The sequence below is a fragment of the Petaurus breviceps genome, unplaced genomic scaffold (genome assembly GCF_028583685.1).
Source record: "Petaurus breviceps papuanus isolate PSGF00001 unplaced genomic scaffold, PetGlider_PUasm1.0 90667, whole genome shotgun sequence".
NCBI lineage: Eukaryota > Metazoa > Chordata > Mammalia > Diprotodontia > Petauridae > Petaurus > Petaurus breviceps.
The window spans coordinates 1,150,945-1,165,401 of record NW_027187302.1 but is presented as its reverse complement, the minus strand read 5'-3'; the positions used below and the strand labels follow the sequence as shown (position 1 = coordinate 1,165,401).

At 37.3% G+C, this 14,457-nt stretch overlaps 1 protein-coding gene across 2 annotated transcripts in view; it reads right to left on the bottom strand.

Moving 5' to 3' along the window:
* Window positions 1–248: 248 nt before the first annotated feature.
* The window catches only part of CYB5R4 (cytochrome b5 reductase 4), a 110,145-nt gene continuing 95,936 nt past the window's right edge, over window positions 249–14,457 (bottom strand). Inside the window, exon 16 of one of the 2 annotated variants that reach the window (XM_069065079.1) lies at window positions 249–582. In XM_069065079.1, the coding sequence (XP_068921180.1) occupies window positions 549–582 (34 nt within the window). In that variant the 3' untranslated portion in view covers window positions 249–548. Of the gene's footprint in view, window positions 583–11,518; window positions 13,430–14,457 lie in introns of those variants that run through there. The other variant, XM_069065078.1, reaches the window with a different exon arrangement.

Sequence of the window (14,457 nt, the reverse complement as noted above, 5' to 3'; positions counted from 1 at the left end):
TATATATATATATATATATATATATATATATATATATATATATATATGCATGGTGCTCAATTTCAAAATATAACAGACTCTCCATATATAAGACAGAAGCAAAAACATTTATTCAAACACCAGAAAACCAAATACCCAAACCAGTAAGCTTATTCCATCATAGTAGCAAAGAAATTAATAAGCCACAACAGCACAGAGAGCCACAGTATTCTTTAGTCTTCCCACAAACCAACATATTATATTATATTAATTATATTGTATCATATCACATCATATTATATCATACTATATTACCTAAATTGAGGCAGTACCTATATCTGCACAAAACATGGTTATGGCTTCTCTTTTTGTTTTGGCAAATGTGTTGATTACTGCTGAGCACTAATTCATTCAGCTCCAGTCAGTGCTTGAGGGTGATCATGAGGAAGAGAGATCGGTTGTGCTGTGGTTGAGTCCTCTGTCACCCACTGACTTGCCTGGAGTCTTCTGCTTGCTAGGTGCCCTGCATCTGCTGTCATCCTTTCCTTTATTTCATTCAGGGTTCGTGTCTACTTACTTCCAAAAAGGATTTCAGGCAGCTTACTAGAGTAAATACAGTATAAGATAAGAAAACTTAAATGAAACAAAAATGATCAGAAAAAAAAGCTGTTCAAAGGGACAAAAAAAATTGTTTCCTGGACCCAGTTAAATATGAAATTATTATTTCTCACTCATATTAATAACCAATTTTTTAATTATTAGGACCAGGATTTTTTTCAGAAGCCTGTTCAGTCTCTGAAGGAGATTGCTGATGATGAGAGATTAGGTTAACGTTTGTAATAATCTTAAGAAGCTTTGAAAAATATTTCCCTTAGTTATATAAATATGGTGTTAACTGGTTTTTTTTTTTTGCTTTTTGAAGGGCAATTGGGGTTAAGTGACTTGCCCAAGGTCACACCGCTAGTTATTTTGTGTTAAGTGTCTGAGGCCGGATTTGAACCCAGGTCCTACTGACTCCAGGGCTGGTGCTCTATTCACTGCACCACCCAGCCACCCCCATTCTTAATAATCTTGTTCAGACCCCACTCAGCTGGGGAAGCCTACTGTGTTCTACTCAGGTCTGGGTGGAGGTAAATTCTTTGATTAAATTCCCTGAGGCTGGGAGTTATTTGGAATTAAAACACATGATCAAAGTTCCCTCCCCTACCCCCTCATTAGAACAGGTCCACCTCACATTATGTTATTCATTCTTTCTCGTTAATTGTTGACCTATCACAGTTGATTGTCACCCTCAAGAACATCCACTCTTCCAAGGGCATATAAAATGTGAGCCTAACACCATAATTGGTCTTTGGCATTTGAGTGTCAGTGACCCATTTTATTGGTAATATGCTAACTTTATCAAGATAATATTAATTACCCAGAAATTATGTCTCTCAAACTTATTAAATGTCACAAATATGACTGCTGAGTCCTCAGCATATATATTACACACAAAGTATAGGAGGGGACATAGGGTTGGATCTCTTGATATTTAATGCAAAAAAGGGAAAAATTTAGGGTTATATCAGGTCAGCTAAATTATGATGGACCACATTATTTTCATAATGTGGCTGCTGTGATTCTTTCTTGGATGTATACAAGGATATGCTTGCTACTTAGGATTTTTGTAACTGTAAACCCCTTGCTAGAAGACATGGTAGGTAAAGTGCCGGACGTGCTGTCAGGAAGACTTGAGTTCCAAGCCTGTCTCCAACCCTCACTAGCTATGAGACCCTGGGCAAGTTATTTAACCCCTTTCAGACTCCGCTTCCTCATCTATAAAGAGGGAGTAATTATAGCACCTAGATATGGTTTTCTGTGAAGAACAAGTAAGATAATTTATGCTAAGTATTTTGCAAATCTTAAAGAACTATATCAATGTTAACTATTATTATTAGAATCCTTCTTTTGTGAGTGTGAGCATAATTTGATAGAAAATTATTATCTGCATACAGTAGTAATTGCTTATTGGTACATCTCACATATGTAAGACACCTCAGGATATGATGTACTGAACAAAAAGCCCTGAGAAAATATTAAACTATTTATTGCATCTGTGACAAGCTTTAGAGCCTCAAGACTGGCTCAGGAGGGTCAGAAACTCAGGCCATCAACAAACAATGGCACTTTCTCCTTTTGACATGAGGACTGTTATGACCATCTGTGTGGAGGCATGGGACCCTGAGTGCTAGGAAATTTATAGATAAATGCTTCAAAGAACCTAGCGAAGGCCCAAAATGGGTCCTCTGGGACAGGTCTGATAAATTTATAGTCAGCAATGAAGTGAATTATTCTCTTCTTCCTTCCCTCATCTTTTCTTCTTTTTCTTCCTCCATCACTCTACAATGCTCAAAAGACCCACAATGTAGACATGGGAGTGGACGTAATAAGACCTTGCTTTGATTGCCCTAGGACAGTCATTGTCCTAGAGTTCCTAGAAATTGAGGAAAACTCATGAAACATAAACTGACATGAAAAAGTGGAACGTATATAGTATTTTAAAAAAAAGGCTGAAGAAACCATCTTGATTGTAGTTGCCCCCCAAATTCACAGTGTTCCTTTCTCTAGCCTTCCTGAGACTGTGGAGGGCTATATCTAATATCAGGTGTCTCAAAGGAGCCTTTTGACAAGTGGCAAATAGTGGCAATTCATGCTGGGAGTCTCTGATGATTGTAATATTCTGTGTTGTTGATTAAAAAGGGATCCATATTTTTTAAATAATAGGCACAGAGGAATTAACTTCCTTTTGTAAATAAATGTGGGGCATCTGATATGTTCCCTCCTGAACCTGCCTGATCCCTATAGAATGTCTAGTTTTAGAGGTGAATGGAGCCCCCAGTGAACTTGTTAGATTGCCCTTGCACCAAGCAACTGAATAAATTGGCCTGATGGTTGGTTTTATTTAACTCTTTTTGTTACACTTAGAACACTCACTGTGCAGGTGGATGAATGTGTGTGTGAGGCTTTTTATCTAATTAAAAAAGCTAACATTTTTATAGCACTATCTGGCAGGCACTGTGCTAAGAGGTTTACAATTATCTCATTTGATCTTCACAACATTCCTGGGGGGTTGGTCCTACTATTATCTATCCCCATTTTACAGATGAAGAAACTGAGGCAAACAGAGGTGTGCCATCTTGAAATGATTATAATGTAAAAACAGAAGATATCAATAGGACTTTAAAATTAATAAATGGATGGGACGGTATTGTTTGTTATTGTCCATATAAATGTTGAAGTTACTTCAATGGATCTGTGATATCAGGACTGTGGATATTCTCTATTGGTGCATACAGTAAACTATTTTTTTTTGTGATTCTTGTCTATGTTCTTCCATAGAACATATTCAAGATGCTGGAGTTCTTCCTCTAGGTCTTTTTTTTATTTAAAAAAAGAACGTCTGCCAAACACAACAATTTAAGAACCTCTCAAATTGAGGATACCATTATAGGAAAAATGGTCTAAATTTTCTTCTAAAAATATTCAGGCTAGATGTAATTTTTTCCATTATTATTTATCACTTACCTCCATAGCTCTTTGGAAGTGACCCCTTCAATAGTACTTTTTCCTTATACATTTTCAGAATATTAGCTCCTTTACAATTTTATCTGAATCACAGATGGCAAACTCAATTAGTAATCCCTGATAGCAAAAGCTAACATTATTTTCCAAAAAGTGAGATGGAGGGGAAGAGAGAAGAGGGGAAAAAATCCCCAGCAAAGAGAAGTTATTTGAATGACTAAATGAGATGCTAAGAATACTTTTAAGAACTACTTTCAAAAACATATAAGGAAAATATTTTTTGTTTTTCCATTTCAAGATAGGTTGCATGGTACAGTTCAAATTTACAAGGCTAAGGCAGGGAAACTATCTAGGCAATTATCTTTTTTATTTTCATCTTCACCCATAACCTGCCATTTATACTCTCACATGCATTAGATGCTACACACCATGCCATTCTCCTCTTTTGGACGCTATATTACTGATTGGAGCTTATTACAGCATACAAGGGTTGTTACCTTGCACTGTGCATCACTTAGAGTACATTTATCTTATTAATGGTGTGCTCTTTGATCAGACCTGCATGACAACCCTGCAGAGTGACACTGCAGCAGGGACTGTTGGGAGAGAGGAGATGGAGACAGCAGGCTTCCTTTTCAAATGGCTACTCTCTTGGATATGGGGGCCCTAAAAGGAAACCCATATTTTGATTCGATTTTTAAGTATGAGAAATGTTTTCAATGAAGAAAATCATGGCTAACTTGCTGAAATTGATGAGAATATTTTTTATTTAGATTGTCCAAAGTGGTATTGGGAAGAAAGGAAGAGCACCAATGATGTACTGTGAATTGGGGAACCAGCATACATAAAACAGGGTGCCTGATTTTCTCCTCCTAGGCTAATAGCCAAAGGTTTGACACAGTAAACTTGTTAGTTTACATAGAAAAGTAGCAATGAGTTGCTTAAATATTTGTAAAAATTATTTGCCAAATGAAATTATGTACAGAAAACAATTCTGAGTACAATACAACCTCACACCTATTAGATTGTCTAACGTGACAGAAAATTAAGATGACAAATTAGTGCAAGAGGAAATGTGAGACAATAGGTACACACTAATAAACTGTTGGTGGAATTGTGAACTGGTCTCACCATTCTGGAGAACAATTTGGAACTATGACGAAAGGGCTATCAAACTGTGCACACTTTTTGACCCAGTGATACCACTATTATATCTGTACCTCAAAGAGATCAAAAAAGGGGAAAGGACCCATATGTACAAAAATATTTATAGCAGCTCCTTTTTTGGTGGCAAAGAATAAGAAATTGATGGGATGCCTATTGATTGGAGAATAGTTGAACAAGTCATGATACATGATTGGGACAGAATACTATTGTACTATTAGAAATTATGAACAGGATGGTTTCAGAAAAATCTGGGAAGACTTATATGAAGTGATGTAAAGTGAAATAAGAATAACCAGAACACTGTTACATGGTAACAGCAGTATTATAATGATGATCACCTGTGGAAGACTTAGTTACTGTGATTAATAAAATGATTCAAAAAAATTTTTTTTCATCTTATGTTTCCTGCTTTTTTTGCGACATGGATAATATAGAAATACATTTTGCATGCCTTCATATATCTATTGGGTATCATATTGCTTGCTTTCTCAATGGGTAGGGGAGGGGTGGGAAGGAGGGAGAGAATTTAGAACTTTATTTTTTTTGCATAATAGCATTTTTTCCAATTACATGTAAAATAGTTTTCAACATTCACCTTTGTAAAATTTTGAGTTCCAAATTTTTCTCTCTCCCTCTCTTCCCTCCCCAAGACAGCATGCAATCCGATATAGGTTATACATGTACAATAATTTTAAACATATTTCCACATTAGTCATGTTGTGAAAGAAGAATGAGAACAAAAGGAAAAATCCACGAGAAAGAAAAACCAAAGAGTGAAAATAGTATGCATCAATCTACATTGAGACTCCATAGTTCTTTCTCTGGATGTGGCTAGCATGTTCTGTCATGAATCTTTTGGAATCGTATTGGATTCTTGTATTGCTGAGAAGGGCTAAGTCTATCATAATCACTGTACAATGCTTCTGTTGCTGTGTACAATGTTCTCCTGGTTCTGCTCACTTTACTCAGCATCAGTTCATGTTAAGCCTTTCCAGGTTTTTCTGAAATCCACCTGCTCATCATTTCTTATAGAACAATAGCATTCATATACTACAACTTGGCATCCCCTCAATTTCCAATTATTTGCCACCACAAAAAAAGCTGCTATATTTTTGTACATGTAGGGACTTTTCCCCCTTTTTATGATCTCTTTGAGATATATGCCTAGTGATGGCATTGCTGGATCAAAGGGTATGAAGTTTTATAGCCCTCTCCTTGTAAGAACTCAAAATTAAAAAAATAAATGTATAAATATATTTTTAAAGAAATACTTTTTAACTGTTATCTTTGAAATGCTACAGAATGAAACAATATATAATTTTTATTTACATTTATTTTATTTACATAAACCATTTTTAGGATCAGGTGCTTAAAATACCTCATAAAATTTCTTTTTGAATTACCCTGGTATTCTGCAATAAAAACATTGCCTCAATGCTTGTGCCTATCTGTCATTCTCCTTCTCCCTTTCTCTCCTCCACCCCCAGTCTTCAGTCCCTCTTCTCTCTCATAAAAGTTTTCTGGCAGAATGCTTTCATTTGTCAACTACAAAGTACAGCCACAGGCTTAAAGAATTAAATAAATCCGAAGAAAACAAGCAGCAGCCCATCTGAGCTCTAATTGCTCAGTCAGGTAAAACACAATACTTTAAACACTGGCAAAACAGTTTATTAAGAAAAGCAATGCAAAGGGTCAACAATTGTTTTGTAAAAAAAAAAAAAAACAACCTTGGATTTGTAGAGCAGTCCCATGTGATCAACCATTTTAAATAAACGAACCTCTGTTGACTGGCAGTCTCTTCTTAGGTTTTCATGCCAAGAAATCAAACTGAATAACTAAAGTATGGGTAAACAATCATGGAAGAACAGTGAGGGGGTGGGAGCAGAAATCCACCACCAAGAACAAAATTTTAAAACCCTCATTTGCATTGGCAGTTCAATCAAGATTTAAACATTGGTCTCCAGTGGGAGATGAATCTTCCAGAGAGTTCATTTCCTTGCTCTGTGAATGTTTTCTAATCAGTCTATTAAAGTGATCTGGATCAGGGATGCTGTGTACTTCACAGTACTGAGATCAACAACTTGATTAAGAAACCAGGGAGGACTCCTCACTTGCTCTATTGTGTAAAACTGGCCTCAGTAAGTTACTGAAATTTACATCAAACTACTAGAAAGATATAGACAGATGAGAACTCAGAGGAGAGTAATTTAACAATGGGGACAAACCATTGATTCTTGAAGGAAATTTAGGGGTACTGAACATACCAATGTGGCATTTGGGTAATCTGTTACTTGGGAGTTATCACATAAAACATGGGGTCTGAGGGTTCACAGCAGAATTGGGCTGCCTCCGATTTCTCTGGGGGGGCATTGCTGGGTAAACTTTTGCACAAGAGATGCTCTTCAGACACCCTATTAGGGCAATGCTTGCCATCCTAGAATTGGACTTGACAGGTTCCAGAGGGGTTTACCTAATAGGATTATCTCCTTATAGTGTGGGATCTCTCCAGTCCTTCTCCAATGCAGAATGATCCTGAAGCAGTCATACACTTTATTTGAATTTTTTTTTCCTTCCTCTTTCCTGTTTACCTTTTTTATGCCTCTCTTGAGTCTTATATTGAAGATAAAATTTTCTAGAGTTCTGGTCTTTTATTCAGGAAAGTCTGGAATTCCCCTATTTCATTGAATGTTTACCTCCTCCCCTGAAAGATTATGCTCAATTTCACTGGGTAGTCGATCTTTGGTTATAATCCAAGCTCTTTTGCCTAATGGAATACAAATTCCAAACCCTCTGATCTTTTTTTGTTTTTTTTTTTTGGGGGGGGGGAGGAGAAAGGGTAGGGCAATTGGGGTTAAGTGACTTGCCCAAAGTCACACAGCTAGTAAGCATGTCAAGTGTCTGAGGCCGGATTTGAACTCAGGTCCTCCTGATTCCAGGGCCAGTGCTCTACTCACTGTGCCACCTAGTCGCCCCCTCTGATCTTTTAATGTAGAAGCTGCAAGATCCTGCATAATCCTGACTGTGGTTCCATGATATTTGAATTGTTTCTTTCTGGCTGCTTGCAGTATTTTCTCCTTGATCTGATAATTCTGGAATTTGGCTACAATATTCCTTGGTGTGTTCAATTTGGGATCTCTTTCAGGAGGTGACTGGTGGATTCTTTCAATGACTATTTTGCCATCTGGTTGTAGGACTTCAAGGCAGTTTCCCTTGCTAATTTCTTGAAAGATGCTGTCCAGGTTCTTTTTCTCATGGTTTCAGGTAGACCAATAATTCTTAAATTATCTCTCCTGGATCTATTTTCCAGGCCAGCTGTTTTTTTCCAATGAGATATTTTATGTTTTCCTCTATTTTTTTTCATTCTTTTGATTTTGTTTGACTGATTCTTGATGTCTCATAGTCATTAACTTCTTACACTTGCCTAATTCTAATTTTTAACAAATTGTTTTCTTGTTAGTTTTTGTACATCCCTTTCCATCTGTCTAATTCTACCTTTTAAGTTTCTTTCTTGAGTTTACTTTTTTCCATTTTGTCAATTGTGTTTTCAAATTTTTCTTCTACCTCACTTATTCAAATTTTAAAATCCTTCTTGAGCTCTTCCAAGGTTTTTTGGGCTTGAGACCAGTTCATGTGCCCCTCTGAGGTTTCAGATGTGGGTATATTGACCATGTTATCCTCTCCTGAATTTATGTTTTGATCTTCCCTGTCACCAAGATATTTCTCTATGGTCACTGATTTTTTTTTAATCCTTCTTGCTCATGTTGTTTGCCTTTTTCCTGACTTTTAAATTTGATCCCTGCTTCTGAGGCCCAGGGGGAACTGTCCCAGACTCCTTAGGGCCTGGTTATTGATTTTCCGTGCTGAGGCCTTAGGTTCTGGCAGTTGGATATTATAGTGGTCTGGTAGTTTACCTGGTGCTGAGGTGGTGTGTATCTGGTGTTTGCACTTGCCTGCTCCTCCACCCTGGGGCTCACGATCTCCCATTGGTCTGCTGAGGTGGGGCTTGCTGATGGCTTCCTAGGAGCCTCCCATCCTATACTGGTCTCCTCCACAGTAAGAGGGACCTTTCCCGTTAACCCCCTAGCCTCCCAAGCTAAAAGACTGCCAAACACCATCTTTCTGCTGGCTCCACTATTCCAGAATTTTTCCTGGGGCAATATTCTTTGGATTTTTCAAGGTAAACAAGGGAGGGTGAGAGCAACTTACTGCTTACTCTGCCATCTTGGTTCCCAGAAGTTTAAAAAAATCTATTTGAATTTTCAATAACCAGATCCCTCTTTTTTTTTTTTCTTTTTGACCAGACCTCTGATTTAGTTAGTGTTGTGAACTCCTGAGCAGAATTTCCTTCCACTGGTAACTTAGAATTTAGAATCTTAAAAGATATTGGACCACTGTAAAATAAATTACCATAATTATACAGTTTGAATGCATCAAATTAAGAGGTTCTTAACCTTTTTTTTGGCATGAATTCCTTTGGCAATTGGGTAATAACTTTGGATCCAATCTCAGAATGTCTATTAATGCATAAAATAAAATGCATAGGATTGCAAAGAAAACCTATTAAGTTTCTATTGTAAGTGAAAATAAATATTTTCTTCTTCATCCAAGTTTCTAGAACTCTTGAAATATATAAATGGACTTCTTTGGGATATGAGGTCCCCACGTTAAGAACTTCTGCCTTAAACCCAATTCTTCTAGAGTTAAAGGCCAACTCTATGCATATACAATACTCTGTGATGTTTCTCTAACTGTATTTTACCTGGTGAATTAATCTGTGACCACTGCAATTTTTTGGTTGTGGAAATGAATGCTCCTCAAAATTAGGCATTTTATTCTCTTTAATCTGATTAAAGTTACAAAAGAAACATACTTCAACAAAACATATAGAACTTCAAGGTTTATCTGTTTTTACATAAAACAGATTTCCACTGCCCTCTGGAAATATTCTTCCTTTTTACTTTTCCAAATGGTGTGAAGTTCCCCAAAGAGTTGTATCCTAAAGTATATATGCAAGATGGGGAGGTAGGAGGGGGAAATAATGTCTAAATTCAAATTCACTTCAGCCAACATTTATTAAGCACCTACTATGTGCCAGGCACTCTGCTGAGTGCCAATACAGAGATTAAAAAACAAACCATAATCCCTGCCCTCAGGGGGTTTACAGACTAATGAGGGAATGTGACCTGTACATAAATAAGTATGTAACAAGTTAGAAAGTGATGAAGAAAAAGGGGAAGAAGAAAACTTTATAGGAAAATATGAGAAGGGAGAGATCCCTTCTAACTGGAAGACTCTGGGGAAGTTTCATGGAAGAAATAGTACCTGGGACCACTCACTTGGAAGGAAGAGAACAATTTCAAGAGTCAGAATTGAAGAGGCAATGTGTCTTAGGAATAGGGAACAATCAGTATGAATGCAGAGATGAGAGAATGTGCATGAGTGCATGAAAAGTTCTATGAGAATCAAGGATTATATCAGGGAATATCTAGTTTATATGAAATAAAGAGACTGCATGAAGGGAAAGTGAAATAAGGCTGGAAAGGTGTACTGAAGAGAGCAGGCCCTTAAAAGCCTGGCTTAGGACTCTGTTCTTTATAGTGACGCAAACAGGGAGACACTTTTTTGAGAAGGGGAGTGGCATGGTTAAAATATGGCATGGAGCACAGGCTAGGAATTGGAAACACAAAGTGCTGGTTCAAATCTTGCCTCTGACACTTACTAGCCACGGGCAAGTCAATCAATCTCTTTTGAGTTCCAGGCAACTAAGTTACAGGTGGGCTGTGAAAGAACTCCCTCCCCCAATGAAATCTAGATCCTTGACATGTTTGTGATGTAACATGTTCAGAGAACTATATACTAAGGATATCTGGGCACCTGTGGGTAGGATGGATTAGAGACGAGAGAGCCTAGAGGCACAGAGCTCTTAATAGTATAGAAAAGAGACGATGAAGACCTGAGCTAGAGCAGTGGCAGTGTGAGGCTGATAAGAAATCTATGGAACAGCTATTACCATGGTACAATCAATAGGATTTGGTAATTGACTGAACGTGGGGGTGATATAAAAGGGTGAAAGATGTCTCCTCGGTCTCGCACTTTGGTGACTGAAGGGATGTTGGTGCCACCAACAGAAATTTTAAAAGTTATATGTGGCTGGGCTTATGTGGAGACAGTAAAAACCCTGGGAGGTTGATGGTTAGGTGCTATTATAATCTCCATTTTACAATTGAGGAAAGTGAGGCAGACAGAGGTTAAGTGACTTGACCACAGTCACCCAGCTGAGAAATTTCTGAAGGCTGAATATGAACTCATATCTTCCTGATTCCAGGCCCAATGCACAATGCCCTGTGTGACCCAACTGCCTCTCAATTCACATTTTGGACATGTGAGATTTACACTGTCTGTGAGAAAGCCAGGTGATGCAGGGGAGGGATTGGGATTTGTGAGTCATATGTAAAGAAGTATTGGAGCTATAGAGAATATATGAGACAACCAAAGGAGGAAATATAGAGAGAAAAGAAAGTTAGAAGAATAGAACCTTCAGGGACACCCATACTTAGGGGGCCTAGGAAGAAGAGCCTCCAAGAGTCTGAGAAGGAACAGGCAGACAGGAGAACTCGGAGGGATTAGTATCATGGAAGCCAAGGGATATATAGGATGGGGCATCAATGTCACAAGTTGCACAAAAGTCAACAAAGAGGTGGTTAAGATACAAGGCTAGCCCTCATAATCCCAGAATGTAGATGAAATACACATTTCGGATGAACACTGGAAAAAAATTCTGTTCCAGTCCTAACACAGAGAAAACACACACAAATAAACAACTATTTATTTTAATGCTGGTGCTTAATTAAGTGCTTAATTAGGGGAAATAAGTTTAGTCAGAGGGGCACAAAGAGGTAGAGGAAGACTTTTCTGGACACATTGAAATGCAGAATAATTTTATGGGCTCTAGAAAATTTGAACTTAAAAGTTTAGAGCTAAAAGAGGCCTTAAAAAAACCTGATTTTATAGATGAGGAAAAATAAGGTTCAAAGAAGTTTAAGTCACATGTCATACAGCTAGTTAGAGGCAGGTCCAGTAACAGAACTCAGAATCTCATTCATTTCCATCCATCTTCAACTTAGGGCTTTTCAGTCAGGACTGGGAGGATGAGGTATGGTTCCTGGCCACAGGACCAGTTATCTAGTTACAAAATTTTGTAAAATAAATTTAGACTTTACCTTGCCTCTATGAAAACAATGCCCAACATGATATTACGTTAAACTAACCCGAAAAAATCCAAGTCACTTCAGCTAACTGAACTCACTACTCAGCACTCAATACAATCACCCATCCGTGTTCACTTCATTTTAACTATCTTGCCAGCCCTTTTCTGCACACCTTCCATGGAAGCAGGTGAACTCTAAAACACTGTTAAGGAGAAAGAATAAACTGCTCACACCCCCCACTCAGGAAATTTCCCCACTGTGAGGTAAGGGAAGAATGATAAGCAAAGAACAAAGCAGTTACACAATGTTCTTTATAAAACCAGACAGCCAAACAGTCTCAAAATAAAGTATTAGAACTTAACTCACTCCTAGTCTGCAAGTCCTCTTCTCTTCTATCTCCGCCCTCTCATCAGCACTCCTCTAATGGAACAACCTTTCAGATGCTTTCTTCTGGCTGATGCAGTCACTCACATTCTCTGCACTGATGTCCCCATATTTTTCATTCGATTTTGGTTAAAGAAGTGACACCTGTGTCTTTTATTATCATTTATCTTGGGTTATTTTCCCTGTTATGCAACCAAGCATTTTCACACAGGTTTATCTAAAACTCTAAATAGCTCTCTCTCCCTAAATTCTTCTTGGATGCTACAGCTCTCAACTAGGGGTTGGGACACCTGTGTTCTATGTCTTAGCTGCCATATACTAACTAGCTTTGTGACCTTGGGTAAATTATTTACTTCTAACTTCTCTGGGTCTCAGTTTCCTCATCTATAAAATGAAAAGGTTGGATCTGATGACTTGTAGGGTCCCTTCCAGCTCTAAAGTTATACACAGAGGGGCACTGGATTTTAGAGCTGGAGATCCAACCTTGTTACATTCATCACATTTCCAACAAGGATTAAAAAAAATACCTACATACAATTTTATTCTACTTTGTATCAATGTCATATACATAAAAAATCTTGTTTGGATCATTTAATAAGTCATAACATTCCATGGTTTAATACTAATAACAAGAACCTAAGTGATCATTTCCTGAGTTAACAGTGCAATGTAAAATTCAGACTGTATTGCTAAGAAGACATTTTACAGCATAGAAATGTGATCAAAGTGACCATTTACCACATAATGAATCATAAAATACTTATAATAAGGGGCTTACAGTAGAACAGTGAATCGTTTAAAAGTGATTCTGTAACCTTTTTCATCTAGAGCCAGAAATACTGTCTCCATGATGAAAAGCCAACAGTAGTAGTAAAATCAGTCGAGATGCCAAGATAAAGTCTGACAAATGAAGTTACTGAAAAGATGGCTGCATATCACTAAAGAAACCCTAAGACTGGCCTTGTAGTCACCTTATATTATGTGTATAAAAAAAAAAAAGTTTCCTTTATAAAAAATCCAAGCACTCAGAAACAGCTACATAAATTTGGCAAGATCCTGCAGGAGCTCTTCACTACACAGTAAAACTATGGATCTCTTCTTGGGAAAAGTTAAGATCCTTCAGCAATCTGAAAGAGAAAACCAAAATGTATGTTTCTTTAGGGTCATCAGAAAAGAGAAGGGAAAAAGGAAAGTTAATAGTTTACCAATAACATCAGAACATCATGCCACTAATAGATTCAGTCTTGCTAAGCACTTAACCTAGACAAAACCATTTTAAAAACTATAGCCATAAATTGCTTGAAGAGGAAAATACTGAATACATTTCTGAAATGACTACCCACTCTATAAAATATATATATTCAATGTGTATAGCATGCTAGCGTCAAGTAGAAAAAAAGGGTGTCTAAAAATATTTCAGAAAAGTACTCTTAAAAATGTCTGTTCTTCCTTCACTTGTTGTTATTCAGTCATTTTAGCTGTGTCCATTTTTCGTGACCTCATTGGGGTTTTCTTGTCAAGGATACTGGAGTGGTTTGCCATTTCTTCAGGTCATTTTTTAGATAAGGAAATTGAGGCAGTTAGTTAAGTGACTTGCTCAGGGTAACACAGTTAGTTAATGTCTGAGGTCAGATTTGAACTCAGGAAGATCAGTTTTCCTGACTTCAGGGCTGGTGCTCTATCCACTTCACTATCTAGCTGTTCCCTGCCACTCCAATATTAAGGCTATCTCTACAACTATAACAAATAAAGAAAAAAAATTTTTAAACTGCAGGCAACTACCTGCCTTTTTAAAAAACAATTATTTTTATTTTAAAGTATACAGTAATTTCCAACACTCCCCTACTTCTCGGTGTCCTCTTTCGAATTTCCTTTGGCTCTCTTCTGAGTATTTTTAAATATTTCATTAATGTCCTTTTCTTTTTCTTTATTTTTTTTTGCATTAGTATCAATACCTCTCCTTTTCTCTTAACAACTTTTCCTCCTGGACACCCCCATCCCCACCCCCAAATCACTCCCTAGCAACAACTATAGTCTAGTAAATTAAATTCTCACATTGGCTCTGTCTGAAATCATGTCTCAGTTTTCAATTCTAGTTCCACTGTCTATATGCCAAAAAACAAATCAACCAGTAAGTATTTAGAAAGTACCTACT